The 17,632-nt window shown below is 39.1% G+C and overlaps 1 protein-coding gene across 1 annotated transcript; it reads left to right on the top strand.

The window, feature by feature from the left end:
* Nucleotides 1-7,074: 7,074 nt before the first annotated feature.
* On the top strand, nucleotides 7,075-14,257 carry LOC107795655 (NADH dehydrogenase [ubiquinone] flavoprotein 1, mitochondrial-like). Its single transcript, XM_016618329.2, has 3 exons — nucleotides 7,075-7,248; nucleotides 11,540-13,012; nucleotides 13,942-14,257. The coding sequence occupies exons 1-2, from the start codon at nucleotides 7,246-7,248 to the stop codon at nucleotides 12,998-13,000; spliced, it is 1,464 nt and encodes a 487-aa protein (XP_016473815.2). The 5' UTR covers nucleotides 7,075-7,245; the 3' UTR covers nucleotides 13,001-13,012; nucleotides 13,942-14,257.
* Nucleotides 14,258-17,632: the final 3,375 nt, after the last annotated feature.

The raw sequence follows: 17,632 nt of genomic DNA, 5'->3' as shown, positions 1-17,632 counted from the left end.
TGGGAAGGCCCCTACCGGGTTTTATCTGTCATCGGGAAAGGACCATATGAATTGGAAAATCAAGACGGAGTAAAATTGCTGAGCAACTGGAATGTGGCACACCTCAAAAGATACTATTGCTGATGAGCACCGCCTATACTGAAAGTATGAGCTACACTATTTTTCCCTTCATCTATTTTTTGTCCCAATTGGGTTTTTTTGGAAAGGTTTTTAACGAGGCAGCAAAGGAAAGCATACTATGAACAAAGCAGTGTCACCAGAAGTAAGACATTTAAATGACAAGGCATGAAAGCAATGAACCACTACGGGATAGTTAGTTAATCTTTTGCTCAGTAGCAAAGTTCCTAGTGGGAAGTAAAGTTTTCTATCGCGCCAAAGGTTACCTGACCGCTCACGAGTGCAAGCCATCGGGGGGGGGTGGTTAGATAGTCTTTGGCTCTATAGCAAAGTTCCTAACGGGAAGTGAAGCTTGCTATTGGACCAAAGATTATACAACCATTCACTAGTGGGATCTTCAAAGGAGCAAGACTTCCAGTGTTCAAATTCGCATTCTTCACATTCGAACACTGGAGGGGGGGAGATATGAGAATACGGCAACGTGACTGTCACATAAATCGGGAATACAAAATTCGAGACAAAGTTGTATCATCGAGACCGAGGACTGCACGACCAGTCCCGTAGAAACAAGTTGTATAAATTAGCCACAAGTAATGACAATTTATTTTTAGCACAACGAATGCTTATGTACTTTTGAAAATGAAAGAAATAAAGTAAAGTCCTTTTATTTTGTTTGTCTGAGCGGTGAATTAATTTTATCATTTGAAAGTTAATGAAGTACTTCAAATGCTAGTGCCAGAATGAACAGAAGACGTCATCTTCAAGAGCACGGTAAACATAAAAGGGCCCTCTTTTATGAAACCCTCATAGTAAAGGGTTAATTCTGGAAGAATTCATGTCCGGGATCCAAACACTATCGGGGAAAAAACACACCCAAAACCTTGCATAACTCGGCGCAAGGAGAATAATTTGTGCAATACTTAAACGAAAAAGTGCATTTATATAACAAATGTGCCAAGCAACACAAGTACAAAAGCATGAAGTGGAAAAGAAAAAAGCAAAAAGCAAAAAAGCTAAATTACTGCATCCTAGAACCCGAGGGAAGAGAAGCATCTCCGCCTCCGGGAGAAGTAGGTGGATATGCTGCCAGCTCGGGATCTTGACATTCATCATCCCCTTCAAGTTCCTCCTTAGTTCCCGAGAACTCGGAACCAGAACCAGAAGAGTCAGTCGCATCATGTTGGACCGGGAGACTCCTTCAGGTAGTTGACTCCAGCTCAGAGGCCTTGGCAATCTCGGCATCAAAGTCAATGATGCCCGCTTTGTCCTCTTCCAATGTTTTGCTCTTCATTCTATACATAGAATATGTGTTTTCAACAATGAAGGAAGTCACTCGACAGTGAAGCTCTTCTTTAAGTTGGTCAACCTCGGTCGAAAGGTTATTCCGCTCATATTTAACGTCCTGAAGGTTGACGTCAAGGTCACAGATAGTTGAGTTATAAACTTTATTATGCTTCATGACCTTCCTATACTTCTCTTCCATCCGGGCATGCTTTTCCTCAGCAGCAACAACCTCTTCAGCTTTGGAGTTCAAGACTGCCTTCAAATTATCCAGTCTTCAGTAGAGGCAACCTCGCGATCGACAGCAACAAGAACATCATTTTGGACCTCGGCCCACTTTCCCTTCACCTCTTGAAACTGTACCCTTAACATGGGTGCCTCTTGGCTGAGAGTAACCACCTCTTGCTCGCTTTGCTGCAACCAAGCCTCCAACTCAACGGCCTTGACAGCTTGTGCTTCTAATGCAGGGAAGTGAGCAGCAATTTGATCCCGCTCGACCAATAGTTCATCCCTCTTGGATGTGAGTTTCTCTTAATCAAGGATCAACTTTTGAAGGCCCTCAAAAGAGAAAGTTAGCATCTAAATAAAAAGTTTAAATAAAAAATCATGTCATAGCAAAGCTAGAAGAAATAGTAGATGGAACAAAAATCATACCGTTGCTGAGTTGTGCATGACATTATTTATCATACATTCCCCCGAGAGAGAATGTATTTTATTCTTATCTTTCTCTGAAGCCAAAGGCTTCAGGTAATTAGCAAGTTCTACCGGTTGGGACATTAGATGGCACCCGGTAGAGACCGAGAGGGAAACACTCCTTCTCCTTTAAGAATCTTCGGGGGGAGGGGAGGGGGGGCAAATAGTTATGCACCAAATTTCCATGGGCCGGGGACTGGAAATGAGGGACATCCTCCTCTTGGGTGTCTGTAGCAGTTGTTGGTGGAGAAGGTTTGGCAAAGAATGAGATAAAGTTGATGTCATTATGGGTTGAGAAGTAGCTGCGACAAAAGCGGTGCTAGTTATTGGTTGCTCATCAACCGAAGATAAAAGATTCTCGGTACCCAACGTCAAGGTACCGAGAGCAGCGATTGGGGCTCGAAAGCAAGAGTTGGCATCCTCCACCATATCATACACACCCAAGGTGCTTGGGTATCATCATCAATTGGTGTTATTAGCTCAGCAAAATGAGTATTCCGTTGAGGTGATGAAGGTCGTCGTCTTCTATGTAGAGAAGCCCCTTCATCACTGGCTCCCCCATCATCATCGACCACTATAGTGTTTGCGGCTGGCTCGGGGGCGACGCTCTTCACCTTAGAGGAACATCGCCTTTTTTGTTGCTTGTTCTCCGACCGGGGGCTTTGAGAGGAAACACCTGCACCGGAAGTAAGTCCGATGACACCCATTCGGGCGAAGGCCTCTACAGCAATCTCACCGCATTTGTGGGATCAACTAAAACATCCTCCTTAGAGATGGTAACAGAATCCAGTGGAAGACCTAAATTCAACAAGAGGAAAAGTTAGCCAGTTTTCTTATATATGAGACATAAACGATATAAGTTTGAGAATCAACTGACCATGATTTTAGCTGTCCATCCGTACTTAATGGATATTTCTTTCCACCTGCGGGTCTCAGATGTGGTGACGTCCAAAATCTTTTGGAGCCACTAGTCCAGACCTTCAACCCTTGGTGGTGTCCACCGAGTTGCTGAAATAATAAAAAGAAAAGGATCAGTAACAACATGGAGCGATCTTTAAAGACGTTGAACTTACGTGTACGATTCCATGATTTAGGAAAGGATGGAGTTATGTCCTGGATAATATCTCTGGTGGCAACTACAATGAACCGCTCCATCCATCCACGGACATTGTCATCATCCATGCTGGTGAGCAAAGCATGGTGACCATGTTTGCTAAAGTTTATCGTTCCCCCACGGAAAATCTTAGGGGAATAAAGGTTCATCAATCGAGCCAGGGAGAGCTCCTCCCCTGTCTCCTGGCATAACCGCCCAAAGACAGGCTACTGTCCACCATGCAGAAGGGCTCACCTGTGCTAAACGAACTTGATAGCAGAAGCTAAACTCCAAGATTATAGAGTAAAGTCCTTCGCTCAATGAGAACGGGCCCAAAGTGAAGGGATACATGTAAATGTATATAAAACCCTTCTTAGGGAAGGTTACCCGCTCTGCTAGATCGAGAGCGATGATGTTCAAATTATGAAACCACAGTCTTCCTTCACGGCAGGGATGCTAGAAGGACGAATGGAAGAAGGGTATACACCAACAACCCCTGTGCGGGAGTTAGCAGAAGGGAACTTATCTTCAAAGCTCTTGGTTATATTAAGCTTTTTGGGGATAGTGGTGCTCATTATAGGAGCATCATCATCATCAGTGTTTTCTTTGTTTTTTGAAAAGCTGGAGTTCTTAGAAGAGGAGGCCATAGTTAGCAGAAGGAAGTAAGAGTTTCTCTGAAGAAGAAGGTTAAAGAAAGTTGAAAGCAAGAGAGAGTTGAGTAAGGACAGTCGAGAGAATTTTGACAAACTGTGAAATGTAAAAGAATAAGGATGAAGCGTATAAGTAAAGAAATATACGGCTAAAATCATGGTCATGATTACCTCGAGAACCAGTGAAAGTATTGTTAAATCGTGGGATGACGCGTGTTCGGGTCACTAAATGCGGAGAGACATGCGTCTAATCAAGTATCAGAAACTTTTCAGAGTGGATTAGAGAATTTCCTGCCAAGAAAGGTATCTTCACCAACTTCCTGATGACACAAAGATGCGCCACCGGAAAGCAAGGGGACTATTTGTATGGGGTAAAATCTGTTCATATTAAATACTCGCACAATAAAGCGACATGTGGAACCGGAGACAAGTGAAAAATGAGATAGGTGGAGATCAAGACCGGGGGCAGCAGTCTCGGTTGGCACCGGGAAGCCCCCGAAGGGAATGTTGCTCATAAAGATAAATGAACGCTTGCCACCTGATAGCATTCAATAAAGAATATTCTGCAGTATTAAATACATAGTCCGTCATAGAGAACATGACATTCATAGCTTGCCATTACACATTCTTCAATGACCCCATTATGGTCATTTAAGAGGGGCTTGATCCTAGGACCTTGTTCCCTAGGTGCATTTATAAATAGTGATTTCAACAGCCATTGTAAACATGAATTTTCTGACGAACTTATGCTACACATTACTCTAAGCTCAATAACACTTAATTTCTTGTTTATTGATATTACTATTGTCTTCGGAAGCTCTGCTCCTGGAATCAAGCTATTTGCTATCTTATCTCAATTTTAATGCTAAGTCTTGTATTTTTATTTAATTTATTTATCATTTTGGGATCAAATCGATTCACTTGTCCATAAATCACGTATAAATTCAACTGTACTGTTTTACGGGTAAATAGTAGCGACTGTGATAGTCTAAAGGTAATAGCCAGTGATAATAGTAGTTGACAAGTGGGGATGACAGATAATGATAATAACTGATGGTGGTGGCGACTGAAAATAGTGGTTGACGATATATGGTGATGGTGGTGATTTTTGGTGATTGTTGGTGATGATTATAAATGATAACTAGTGGTATGACTAGTTGTAGTGAATGATGATGGTGGTTGCAATTGAGTATGGCGGTTGTAGGTGGTTGGTGGTGGGAGAATTGCACATTCAAACATTACATAAATATTATATAGTGCATTTTTTCATTCGAAGAAACTTATACATTATCATAAAATAGAACAATTAAGGTAACATTAAACCCTAATACCTATTTCACTACTCATCAAACTAAATTAATTTTAAATATACATTGAGAATTAACAAAAATACTCAAATCTATTACAACAGTCGTCAATGAAATGGCATACATATATAACCTACACTAAAAAAAATCACAAACTTAATTTATACACGTCACACGAATAGCCTTAATATAAACTGTTGTTGAAAAAAATGGAACTATAAAGCTTTTCGACATAAATAACGACGATAGTGAGAAATCGTGTCAGAGAAGAGAGCAACTGGCGCAAAACAAGGAGGACATTTGTGCAACTGGCGAAAAACAAGTGAGAAATATGACGCACTTTTTAGACTTGAAGGTGGAAGGACAAAAGAGTTTGTAAGCTCATTTTAAGAATATAGTGGCTATTTGGTAAATATTGCACGAGGCGCCCTATGTAAAAATAGCACGGTATAGCTAGTTTTCGAACTGGTCATTCAAAAATAGCCAGCGTTTACGAAGTCAATGAAAAATAGCCACTATTTTGCTGCAACAGAGACCGGTCCAGCATAATATACTGGAGTTCGGTGCACCTGTGTATGAACTCCAGCATATTATGCTGGACCGGTATACTTTGCTGACTCCAGTATAATATACTGGAGACTGGAGCACCGGTGCTCCAAACTCCAGTATATTATACTGGACAATTATACTTGCTGGAACTCCAGTATATTATGCTGGAGTTCTAGTGTACTTATGCTGGAACTCCATCATATTATGTTGGAGTTCTAGTGTACTTATGCTGGAACTCCGTCATATTATGCTGGAGTTCCAACATACTTATCCTGGAACTCCAATATAATATGTTGGAGTTCAAGCATACTTATGCTGGAACTCCAGTATAATATACTGGAGTATTTTTCGGGTTTTGAACAGTGTTTTCGCTCAGTTTATCTTTACATGAAAAGTGGCTAAATTTCGATTACTTTTAAAACTGGACTATTTTTGAACGACCAGTTGTAAATCTGGCTATTTTGAATTTCTCCCCGCCCTATTTGGTCGCCCCATTTTACATATACCCACTTTTTAAAAAAGTTTTAATTTGTACCCACTATTTAAACAATTCCAGACCTCTTTCTCCTCCTCATTCTCTTCTTTCTTTTTCTGAATGCTGAAGATTGAGACATTGTTATGCGTTCTAGCCTGATAATTCATATATATCTGCTTGTCCCATTATGTTCAGTTCAGTCTTATTCACGATAATTTAACCTCTTAGATATTTTAGCTTTACAGGCACATTGATTTTTGGTTCTAATTTATCTGTAGTAACTTGTTTTCATGTCGAAAATATTTGTCATTCTTTAATCTTTGAAATGAACAGTATCAAACGCTGTTAATCATGATCTATTAAATTCATTATTGTTTTAGAACTTCAGCTATAAGAATGCTGAAGTTCAGCAAATATAAACAAAAACTTCAGCTCCTAGAATGCTGAAGTTCAGCAAATACAAAACAAACTTCAGTGCTGAAGTTCATCACAAATAAACAAAGCTTCAACTAAAACATGCTGAAATTCAGCAAATACAGAACAAAGCTTCAGCTACTAGAATGTTGAAGTTCAATAATTACAAACAAAAATTTTAGCCAACACATGCTGTTGTTTTATTGAACTAAAGTTTTCCATTTGCACTATGAACTGAAGTTTGCGTGATTGTCTTTGCAAGTCAGGCCAAATTTAATGCAAAAATATCTGAAGTTTTGCTAAACTTCAGGAAAATATTTTTGCTACTTCAGGACCGTATACTTTAAGTTACGCGAAAAGTGGGTATGCTTGCAATTTTTTTTGTAAAGCGGGTATAAGTTAAAGTGTGATCCAAAAAACGGGTATAAATGCAAATGCGCCGGCTATTTGTGCACAATAATTAAAATGTGAATACACATTCGTGCGTGAAAATAGGCCACGCCATGAAAATTCTACAAATTAGCGTCGGTAATTGAGGCCCACTATTACATACAAATCAAGCCCACTACGTGGACCATCATGTTTCACAATAGCTTCCTTCTCACTATAATCTGCTGAAGAATCAGCTGAATTTCACCGATTCATCACATTTCTGCGTTAACATTCATGGTACGTCCCACTCTTCGATCTCTTTCTTTCTTACTTGTTTCCCCACCAAAATCTAAATGAAAATTTGTTGTGAAAAAATGCCTTAATAATTGGATGCTTTGAAAATAAAAATGGGAATGAACAGAGTGAAATGGGTATAGAGGATTTATGTAACCGTTTCCATCTAGTTTGAAATTAAGGCATAATTGATTGACTGACTGATTCATTGGTTGGTTGATTGGACACAAACACACACACTGTCTCTCTTGTATATGCTTAGGTGCATTTTTTGATGCCTCCTTGGTTTGTCTGTTTTTGTTCTTTGGAGGGGTGGAGGGGGGAGGGGGGGGGTGTTGTAATTTTGAGTGCGAATTGATAGTTTTGAAAGACGGAAAAAACAGTTTACTGTTTTAACTGATTCGTAATGGCCATTGTATTCCTATAAAGAAGAATGAGGAGAAACCCTAAATTACATTTGGGTAGCGCATGCCTTTGATCTTATTTGATGCTTGGATATGTTATCAGTTGCTTCATTAATCTGCTTTCTTTGAAAATAATTTTGGCTTCTTTTTCGAGATTTGAGTATGATATAGCTTATGAAGTTCCTATTTTGAACCTAAAATAATTAGAACTCTTAAATATTGGAGAACTAGGAATATATGTAGTTCTGCACTTGAAGGTTGGAATTAAACCTCTTCAGAGAAAAACATGACTTTGTGAGGGAAAAGAAAAGATTTTTGCTTTCTTACTTTTACAGAAGGCTTATGTATTTGTTTCAGAGAGGTGTACTAAATCAAATTAGTACCCATGGATCCATCCACTTATGTTAGATTTAAGTTAGTACCTAAACTTTGAAAACAATGTAGTGGGAGATGCACCCAAGGGCTTGGCCTAGTGTTCAATGAAGTGGGAGGAGAACCATGAGATCTCAGGTTCAAATCTTAGCGGAGGCAAAAAAACACTAGGTGACTTTTTCCCATTTGTCCAAGCCTTGGTAACAGAGTTGCCTAATACCTGTACTGGTGGGGAGGTAGCAGGTACCTGGTGGAATAATTAAGGTGTGGACAAAAAAGATGGAAAAAAATATAGTGGGAGATGTCGAGTGCTGTCAAAGGCAAAACGGGTTAAAAAGTGCTCCAGGTTTATTGGGGCTTTAAGCCCAAAGCACAATTAAAGTGTATGCTTTATTTAAAAAGGGCGCAACAAAGAAACAAATAAAAATACATATCTAGTGCATAACATCATTCATAATGATTTTCTTAACAATTAATTTATATCTTTTTGCTAATCGTATTTACTGTTTTAGTACCGTTCTATTCAAGATAGAACTATGAGGCACACGCCTTAGTGCCTTGCCAACACTGAAGCGCAACCTAAGTGATGTGAAGCGCCCACCCTTAGCTTCTTTGAGCTTGGCTTAAATACACCTCCAATGAGCCTTTGACAACACTGGAGATGTGTTGCATCTGAGTATTTTAAATAACCCCCCCCACCCCCCACAGAGAACAAAGATACACACTCCCTGAAAAAAAAAACACCTTTGTTTCTTCCATTATTACCTAATCCCCTTAGCATCAGGTACTTTTTTTTTGATAGGTTCCCTTAGCATCAGGCATCAACAATCTAGTTTTGAATAATTTTGAGGTATTATTCTCCTGGTCTTATACTTGCAATCTATTTACTCTGGTTACCTTAGTTTAGCAAGGTATAGCCCATTCCAAGTCTGGATAAGGAGGAGGTTAGCGAACTTGAAGTATGTCGACAGCCAGTGCGAGAGTAGTCTAATTACTGAAGAATAGAAAGGGATAGATACATGGTATTCAGATTGCTGACACCAACTAGTAGGGATAATTGATTAACTCTTTAATCTTAGATTTATCTCACATTATATCAGATTTGAGCTTGCTTGTTGATCCCTCAATTTGGTTTTGTAATCCCATTTCTCTTACTGCTTAAATTTGATCCAAAGGAAGGTGCACAGTACGTCTTTAGGTGCTTTACCGTTCACTGCTAGCTGCTTCCAATGCAATATTCATCACTTGGTGGAATTCCCTCACTTGGGTTGTGATCAGAACTGGCAGACATTTAATGCTTGAAGCAGAAATGTCTGCTACCAGTGGAGTGGCAGGTCACAGTTTCGCTTGAGCTTGTCAATAGCTAGACCTCTTTTTCTGTGTTGCCTGATCAATCATAGCCCTAAGGTTGTTGAAGTAAATTCTGATTGAGCAACAATTCGATGCATCCAATTTAAAAAGATTGGCCCCCAGAACTCGTTGCACCTGACAATTTTCTTCAGTAGATACGTGCAGTCACCTTTGTGAAAATATGTGGACCTAGATTTTGAGCTCCTATGTTCTAGCATTAGAGGTTTATCTTGATGCTAATAGCTGTCTTTTGGCAGCCTTTTGTTTCTGTTTTTTTATAATTTAAAAGATTTTATTCATAATCAGTATCAACAACTTACTGCAATCAGTACAAAAGTCTGTACCAAAAACAAAAAATTCAGTACAAAAAATCTGGACTTGCTGACTACTACAAAATCGGGGAGTCTAACAAGTCCAAAGTATCAGTGGTACTAGTTACAAAAAATTCCTTCAGCCAAAACACTAATTGCTGTATACATCTATATTTTATACAATTACTTTTCTTCCTTTCGACCCACACAGTCCATGCAGTACATAAGGGAATAATCTTCCAAGTCTTCTTCTGCCTCTTTTTATATTGCTTTGAGCTTGCCAGCTACATAACAGACTTCTAAAATTCTACGACATCACACAGTTGACTCCAAATAAGTTCAGAAAATAGGGTCCGGATCTGCCAAGATTGATAACAATGCATCAGGAGATGACTCACAGACTCAGTGGAACATTCGCAAAGAAAGCACCTGCTACATAAATTTTATTCCCTTCTCTGTAGCCCCTCCTGTGTAAGACTGGCTTCATGAGCTTGCAAGCCAACCAAAACAGGCAACTTTGGGAGATGCTTTGGTCTTCCAAAGCGTTTTCCATGGACATTCTTCGTCATAATCTCCTGATTTTTTTCCAACAGCAACTTATACCATTCCCACTTCCCAGCCATACCTGATGATCATCAACATGGTCTGTCAAATTCAGAGCCTGCATCTTCTGCAAAGGAACCAATTTTAGCCAATTCCCAATCATTTAACAGCCTTGTAAAGTTTTCGATCTAGTAAACTTAGAAACGAATCATATAATCATATATTTATATACCAGATGAATTAATGAGTTATCATAATTTTCTAATAATCATACAGAATCAGCAATCAGACAGCCTTATTTGGGACCAATCTAAGTAAAACTAAAAATTGGTTTTTGAGCAATCCTCCGTCATCCCAAAAGTCTATCCAAAGTCTCACTTTTACCAGTATCATCTCTCACTTTGAGAGGTCCGACCTACACTTTTTATAACCTATAAATTGAAGCCAGCATCTTCAAAGTATCTTTCCCCCATGTGCAAATTCCAATCCAAGCCATAAAACATTGATATGAACCGTCAGTTGCTTTCATTTCTTCTACTAGTGCTTTGCTGAAGAGAGTCCTTGTGATTTTCTATAGTTTCTTTGCTACTTAGTATCTAAGAGTGATGCAGTAAGCAAGAAGGTTATACATAGCCTCCAGCCTAGCCTCCAGCCCTTTGGTTTAGTGGTAAGAACTCAGCTCTTGATGTGTGGGTTAGGCCCACGTCATGGGGTCGAATCCTGCTACAGTAAAAAAGCCTGGGATTTAAGCGGAGAAAGGTAGAGGGGCAGGTCCATTTGTCTATCGAGTTTTGAACCGTCCACCATTGGCATAGTGTTGATAAAAAAAAGTAAGAAGATGTTACATATAGACTTCCTGTTGCTCGTTTTTCTTCTTGGCGGTATTCACTAGCTAACTAGCATAGAACATATTCGTTGCATCTGTATTTTTCAGAGCTTTCATGAAAATTTTCAGCATCTGTGTTTCTCAGAGCTTGATGGAAATTAGGAGTTTGTTAAGGTTGGCAGCTTCCTCCATCTTTCTACTACAGAAGCAGTGCATGGGCTAGGGCTGATGGAAACACCTGAAAGGATTGCGACTATCGGCTTCAGTCCTTACATATGGATGACTGAACTAAAGAAGCTTGTGAAGGAAATGACCCCAAACGATAATATAATTTTAATTATCATATTGTTGAACAATATGGTAGTAGCAGGAAGAGAATGATGGACTGTTGCTTCTGTTTTTTTATCGTTGATATTGCTTTTTATGCTTGCTCAATCTCGTCTGTTATGAGGGTAAATTTACTGATGTGTGTCATGTTCTTCTCACAGGCACCTATAAAGGGACTTCTTTCTCTGCAAAGGACTGCATTAGTACAGCGTTCTAGTGAAAGATGGGGTCTATATGGTAGGTTATTTAACACTCAGGCTGCATCAACTGCTAGCACCCCCCAACCTACTCCACCACCTCCACCTCCCGAGAAGACTCACTTTGGTGGCCTTAAAGATGAGGATCGTATTTTCACAAATCTCTACGGATTGCATGACCCTTACCTCAAAGGGGCCATGAAGAGAGGTGATTGGTACAGAACAAAAGACCTTGTCCTCAAGGGTTCTGACTGGATCGTGAATGAAATGAAGAAATCTGGTCTTCGAGGACGTGGTGGTGCTGGTTTTCCATCTGGTCTCAAATGGTCCTTCATGCCAAAGACAACGGATGGCCGTCCTTCATACCTTGTTGTCAATGCCGATGAAAGTGAACCCGGAACCTGTAAAGACAGGGAAATCATGCGGCACGACCCACACAAGCTGTTAGAAGGCTGTCTGATTGCTGGAGTGGGGATGAGGGCTAGAGCTGCTTATATTTATATCAGGGGAGAGTATGTGAACGAAAGGAAGAGCCTTGAGAAGGCTAGGAAAGAAGCCTATGAAGCTGGATTGTTGGGGAAAAATGCTTGTGGAACTGGTTATGATTTTGACGTATACATTCATTTTGGTGCCGGAGCCTATATTTGTGGGGAAGAGACGGCTCTTCTGGAGAGCCTTGAGGGGAAACAAGGCAAACCAAGACTGAAGCCTCCATTTCCAGCTAATGCAGGACTTTATGGTTGTCCAACAACTGTCACAAATGTTGAAACAGTTGCTGTTTCACCAACCATCCTAAGGCGTGGGCCAGAGTGGTTTGCTAGTTTTGGCCGGAAGAATAATGCTGGGACAAAGCTATTTTGCATCTCAGGCCATGTAAACAAGCCCTGCACAGTGGAAGAGGAAATGAGTATTCCATTGAAGGAGCTGATAGAGAGGCACTGTGGTGGTGTTCGTGGAGGATGGGACAATTTACTTGCTGTTATACCAGGAGGTTCATCTGTTCCATTGATTCCCAAGAACATATGTGAGGATGTACTAATGGATTTTGATGCACTCAAAGCTGTGCAGTCAGGGTTGGGGACTGCTGCTGTAATTGTCATGGACAAGTCAACTGATATTGTAGATGCAATTGCAAGGCTCTCGTACTTCTATAAGCACGAGAGCTGTGGTCAATGTACTCCATGTAGGGAAGGCACAGGGTGGCTTTGGATGATCATGGAAAGAATGAAGGTTGGCAATGCAAAATTAGAAGAGATTGACATGCTCCAAGAGGTGACAAAGCAGATTGAAGGGCATACCATTTGTGCATTGGGTGATGCTGCTGCTTGGCCAGTGCAGGGTCTCATTAGGCACTTTAGACCAGAGCTAGAAAGGAGGATCAGGGAGCACGCAGACAGGGAGCTACAGCATGCTGCTGCTGCTTGATTGTTGTGAAAGGTTTGTTCTTAAACCTTTCTATTACATTTACACTATAATAATGATAGTCACCATGGATCTTCCACCGGATAAAACATCCGTCTAAAAAGTTGTCGTACTGTATTCAGTAAACTGCTTTTACTTTATATCTTGGTCCTTTTTTTTGGGTTTGGGGGGGGGGGGGAGGGAGTTATTGGGTCTTTTTAATGCTCTTATTGTTTGGATTATTAACGAAAAACTCTTAGGAAATATATCTCATTTCTCCTCTTGTGGTATTACTGACCTTTCCTTGACCAATGCAAGTCTTCAATTATATTGTCATGAAAAAGCATAATATCTGTGCTAACTTTTCCTTTACCCAACCCATAGAAAGCAACACTTCTTTCTGTCAATATATAAGAGAAACAAAGGCACCAAAAAAAAAAAGGACAAAAAAAGGTTGCAGATTTCAAATGCTTTCTAGTCATATCGCTGCAAGTTTAGGGGATTTTACATGACAACCCTGTGCATGTCGATGAGGCGTTCTTTATTACTGAAAGTGAGGGACACATCTCCCAAAAAATATAGAAATAAAAAGAAAGCCTGAAGGATGTGGGTGTACTATCCAGCTAGTTGGATATAGCAAAATGATCTAATCAGAAATGCTATCTTCATTTTCTGCAAGTCCCATCTTTATGTATGAAGTTAGGGATATCTCTCGTCAATGTTCATCCTTTGCATTGCTACAGAGTCATTGTTACCAGCTCTTAGCCTTTTGCAGTTTTAAGCACTGACATGTAATTTGACCCTCCAATCATTACATCATTTTATTTAATTGTTTCCCCTACCACACCTCTGCCTTGCGACATATCTCTGCCAAATGATGATTTCGATGCACCAGCTTGGGAAATGATTAGTTACATGCACTTGTCATAGCTATTTCATAATTGTTTTGTCTCTTCTTTTTCCAGATGTTTGATACCATGGAATAAATTTGAGAAGTACCAGAAGTATGAAAGTAAGAGGGGAAAGCAGGATCCAAAGCTTCCTATCGAGCTACCTTCTTTATTGTGAAGTTGTGTAAACTATTTTTAACTGTTGGTACAACGGGTACTTTATGTTTCAGAGCTGGTACATCTAATGTCTTATGTATGAAAGATACATTATCATTCCCATGGCTTTGATAGTTGAAAGATGCATAGTTTTTTGTCATGTTGTGTTAAATAAAAGCTATACTTTGGCGATCCCAATATTCTCCATTAAAAGCTTGTGAACTTTTGGTCTAAACTCTGTTGCTCAATGGTATTATCTGCTTAAATCATACTCCTACTTATGTCCATTCTGCTCTATTTGGATTCTCTCATTCGAGACTGAATTTTTGACTTTTGAAGTAAACTATGGGTAGGTCTTCGAAATATCAAAAGAGTGAAACAAAATTATAAGGCATTTCAACTAGTGCTGACTTGCAGTGTTCTCCCCAGTTAGTCTAATTACTGATGGTTTGAGTATGAAAAACTTTTTCAAGCTAGCGTTTGACCGAAGATTTCAAATTTATTTTGAAAAATTTGATTTGGGTGAAGTTTGGTTTGAAGATGAATATGTGTTTGGGCATACGTTTTCAAAACATATTTTCTAACTTTATTTTGGAAAAACATGTATATAATTCCCAAATTTTGAGATTTTGGCCCAAAATCAGTAATTGGGGTGATTTTGGGGTTTGGGATTTGGGATTTTGCCAAAATATGGGCAAAATTTATGGCCAAACATGAGTTTTGAAAATAAATCCCAAATTTATTTTGGCAAAACTCATGGCCAAACGGGGCCTAAGAAAAGGCCAAACTTTTTTGTTTGTATGGTTTTTTTATTCAGAAAAAGGCAAAAATTACACCTATTATTTTGGATATATCTATATCTATCTATATTATAATAAAAGCACGAAGCCCCTTAACTAAATGTTTTTCGCCTTTGTTACCCTTCAAGAATAGATTTCACACTAGATAAAATAGTTATTTAATAATTTTTTTAATATTTAGGAATTCAAAATCAACTAAGTTTTATTTTTTAATATTTTTTCTTATTTAAACTATATAGAAGGTTCTAATATGTTGCACTTCTAATTCAATTTAGATTTTACCTTACTTAAATTTCTTTCCTTACCTAACCATTAAATTTCTTTCCTTACCTAACCGCATCTATATTTTTATGGACTTTAAAAATGCTTTTTCATTTTATTGCATATTCTTAGCCTTTGAGGTATATAATTGGTAGCATCTTTTTTATTTTATTATTTTTTACAAATATTAACCAATAATTAATTACCTAAAAGACACCACCAATGCATGTTCATTTTTTCCCCATTTATTTTACTTTTAAAGAATTTTGAATTAATTTTGAAGTATAATTTCTAGAAGCCATAATTACCAATATGGTAATGTTAATTTAAAAAATAAATTAATCTGTAATGATCCGACCAGTCGTTTTGAGAGTATTAGCCCCGATCTCCTATTTACTATTTTTCTTGTATCATTTTATGCTTATGTGACTTGCCGGGAGGTTTTGTTTTTGATTTCGGAGTGAATTGGGACACTTAGTCCCTAGAATGGAAGCTTGAGTCCTAAGAATTTGACCGTAGTTGGAACTGTATGGAGACCACTCCGGAGTGGAATTTCGTCGGTTCCGTTAACTCCGTTGGATGATTTTGCACTTAGGAGCTTGTCCGGATTGTGATTTGGAGGTCCGTAGCCGAATTAGGCTTGAAATGGCGAAAGTTGAATTTTTGGGAAGTTTGATAGGGAGTGGACTTTTTGATATCAGGGTCGAATTCCAATTCCAGAAGTTGGAGTAGGTCCGTAATATCAAATATGACTAGTGTGCAAAATTTGAGGTCAATCGGACGTGATTTGATAGGTTTCGGCATCGGTTGTAGAAATTTGAAGTTTCAAAGTTCATTAAGTTTGAATTCGAGTGCGATTCATGATTTTAGCATTGTTTGATGTAATTTGAAGGCTCGACTAAGTTTGTATGATATTTTGGGACTTGTTAGTATGTTTGGTTGACGTCTGGGGGGCCTCGAGTGGTTTTCGGGTGGTTAACAGACTAGATTTGGACTTGTTGGAATTGCAGAAAAATCTGATGTTCTGTTGCTGGTTTCCTTCATCGCGTTCGCGAGAAAGGTCTCGCGTTCACGTAAGGTATCTAGAAACTAGCGAGTTTTGTTCTTCGTGTTCATGATATAGGTCCCGCGTTCGCGAAGTTGTGAGGTACTAGGTCTATGCGTTCGCGATTGGGACCTCGCGTTCATGTAGAGGAACTAGTCTGATGAGTCACCAGGCATTTAGTCTACGCGTTTGCAATGAAGATCCCGCGTTCGCGAAGGGTCAGGTAGTGTAAGCTTCCGCCTTCGCGAGTAGGTTCTCGCGTTCGCGAAGAAGGTTTTGGATTGAAGATATTTTATGCTTCGCAAATGCGAGGCTCATTCCGCGTTTGCGAAGAAGGATTTCACTAGGCAGATATAAACATTTCAAATCGAGGGTTTTGCTATTTTTATCATAACTTGAGATAGGGAGCTCGGATTTGGGCGAGAATTGCCAGGATTTTTAGAGGCATCGATTGAGTAATGATTCTTGACTCATTTTTGGTTATATCCTATTAATCTATCGTTAATTTCATCTTCTTATTTAAGATTTGGATTGAGAAATTTGGGAAAAAAGTAGGAAAGTTCTTCAACCGAATTTTTCGGTTTCGATTGAGTTTTTGGTATCGGATTTGAGTAATTTTGGTACGAATAAACTTGTGGTTGAATGTGTATTCGTATTTTGTGAGTTTTATCCGATTTTGAGACCTGGGCCCGGGTCAACCTTTTGGGGCAATTTTTTAATTTCTTGCTAAAGTCTTGATTTCATTAATTAGACTAGTTTCTTATAGTTATATTTATGGCGTGTAATTGCTTTTTGGCTAGATTTGGTCCATTCGGAGTCGGAAAGCATAGAAAAAGCATTCTTACTGATTGATTGAGCTTGGTTGAGGTAAGTGGCTTACCTAACCTTGTGTAGGGGAAATCCCCTTAGGATTTGGTACTGTTGTGATACTTCTGTGATATGTGATGCCGTGTACGCGAAGTGATGAGTGCGTACCCGGGTTAATTGTTGTAAAATTTGATTTTTTTACTGAGTAGTAACCTGTTACATCTTAATTGAGTTATACCAGCATATGTAGTTATCCGGTTTAGCCTAATATCGCATGTCTACGTATCTTAAATGCATATTTGAAATCTGTGCAGATGCTTAGTTAAATTCCTGTTTTTCATTAATTTGTATCAGTCTTAAACTGTAGAGTTCTTGCTATTAATTGTTGTTTCCATCGGTTTCGAGCTATGTGTTTACTTTTGGGACTACGAGACGGTACCTCGGGAGATCCCCCTGCACATTTACTTTTGGGACTACGAGGCGGTACCTCGGGAGATTCCCTTGCATATTTACTTTTGGGACTACGAGACGGTATCTCCGGAGATCCCCTGTTGAGCATTTACTTTTGGGACTACAAGACGGTATCTCGGGAGCGCCCCAGTTGTTTATCCCTATGTGATGTGATATTATTTTTGTTTAATTTCTCCTTGTTAAATTCCAGTCTCTTATTACATTGCTATATTTTTCTGCCTTAAAT

This window comes from Nicotiana tabacum, chromosome 5, assembly GCF_000715075.1.
Source record: "Nicotiana tabacum cultivar K326 chromosome 5, ASM71507v2, whole genome shotgun sequence".
NCBI classification, from domain to species: domain Eukaryota; kingdom Viridiplantae; phylum Streptophyta; class Magnoliopsida; order Solanales; family Solanaceae; genus Nicotiana; species Nicotiana tabacum.
Note: the sequence above shows the minus strand (reverse complement) of the source record. Positions and strands in the feature narration are given on the sequence as shown.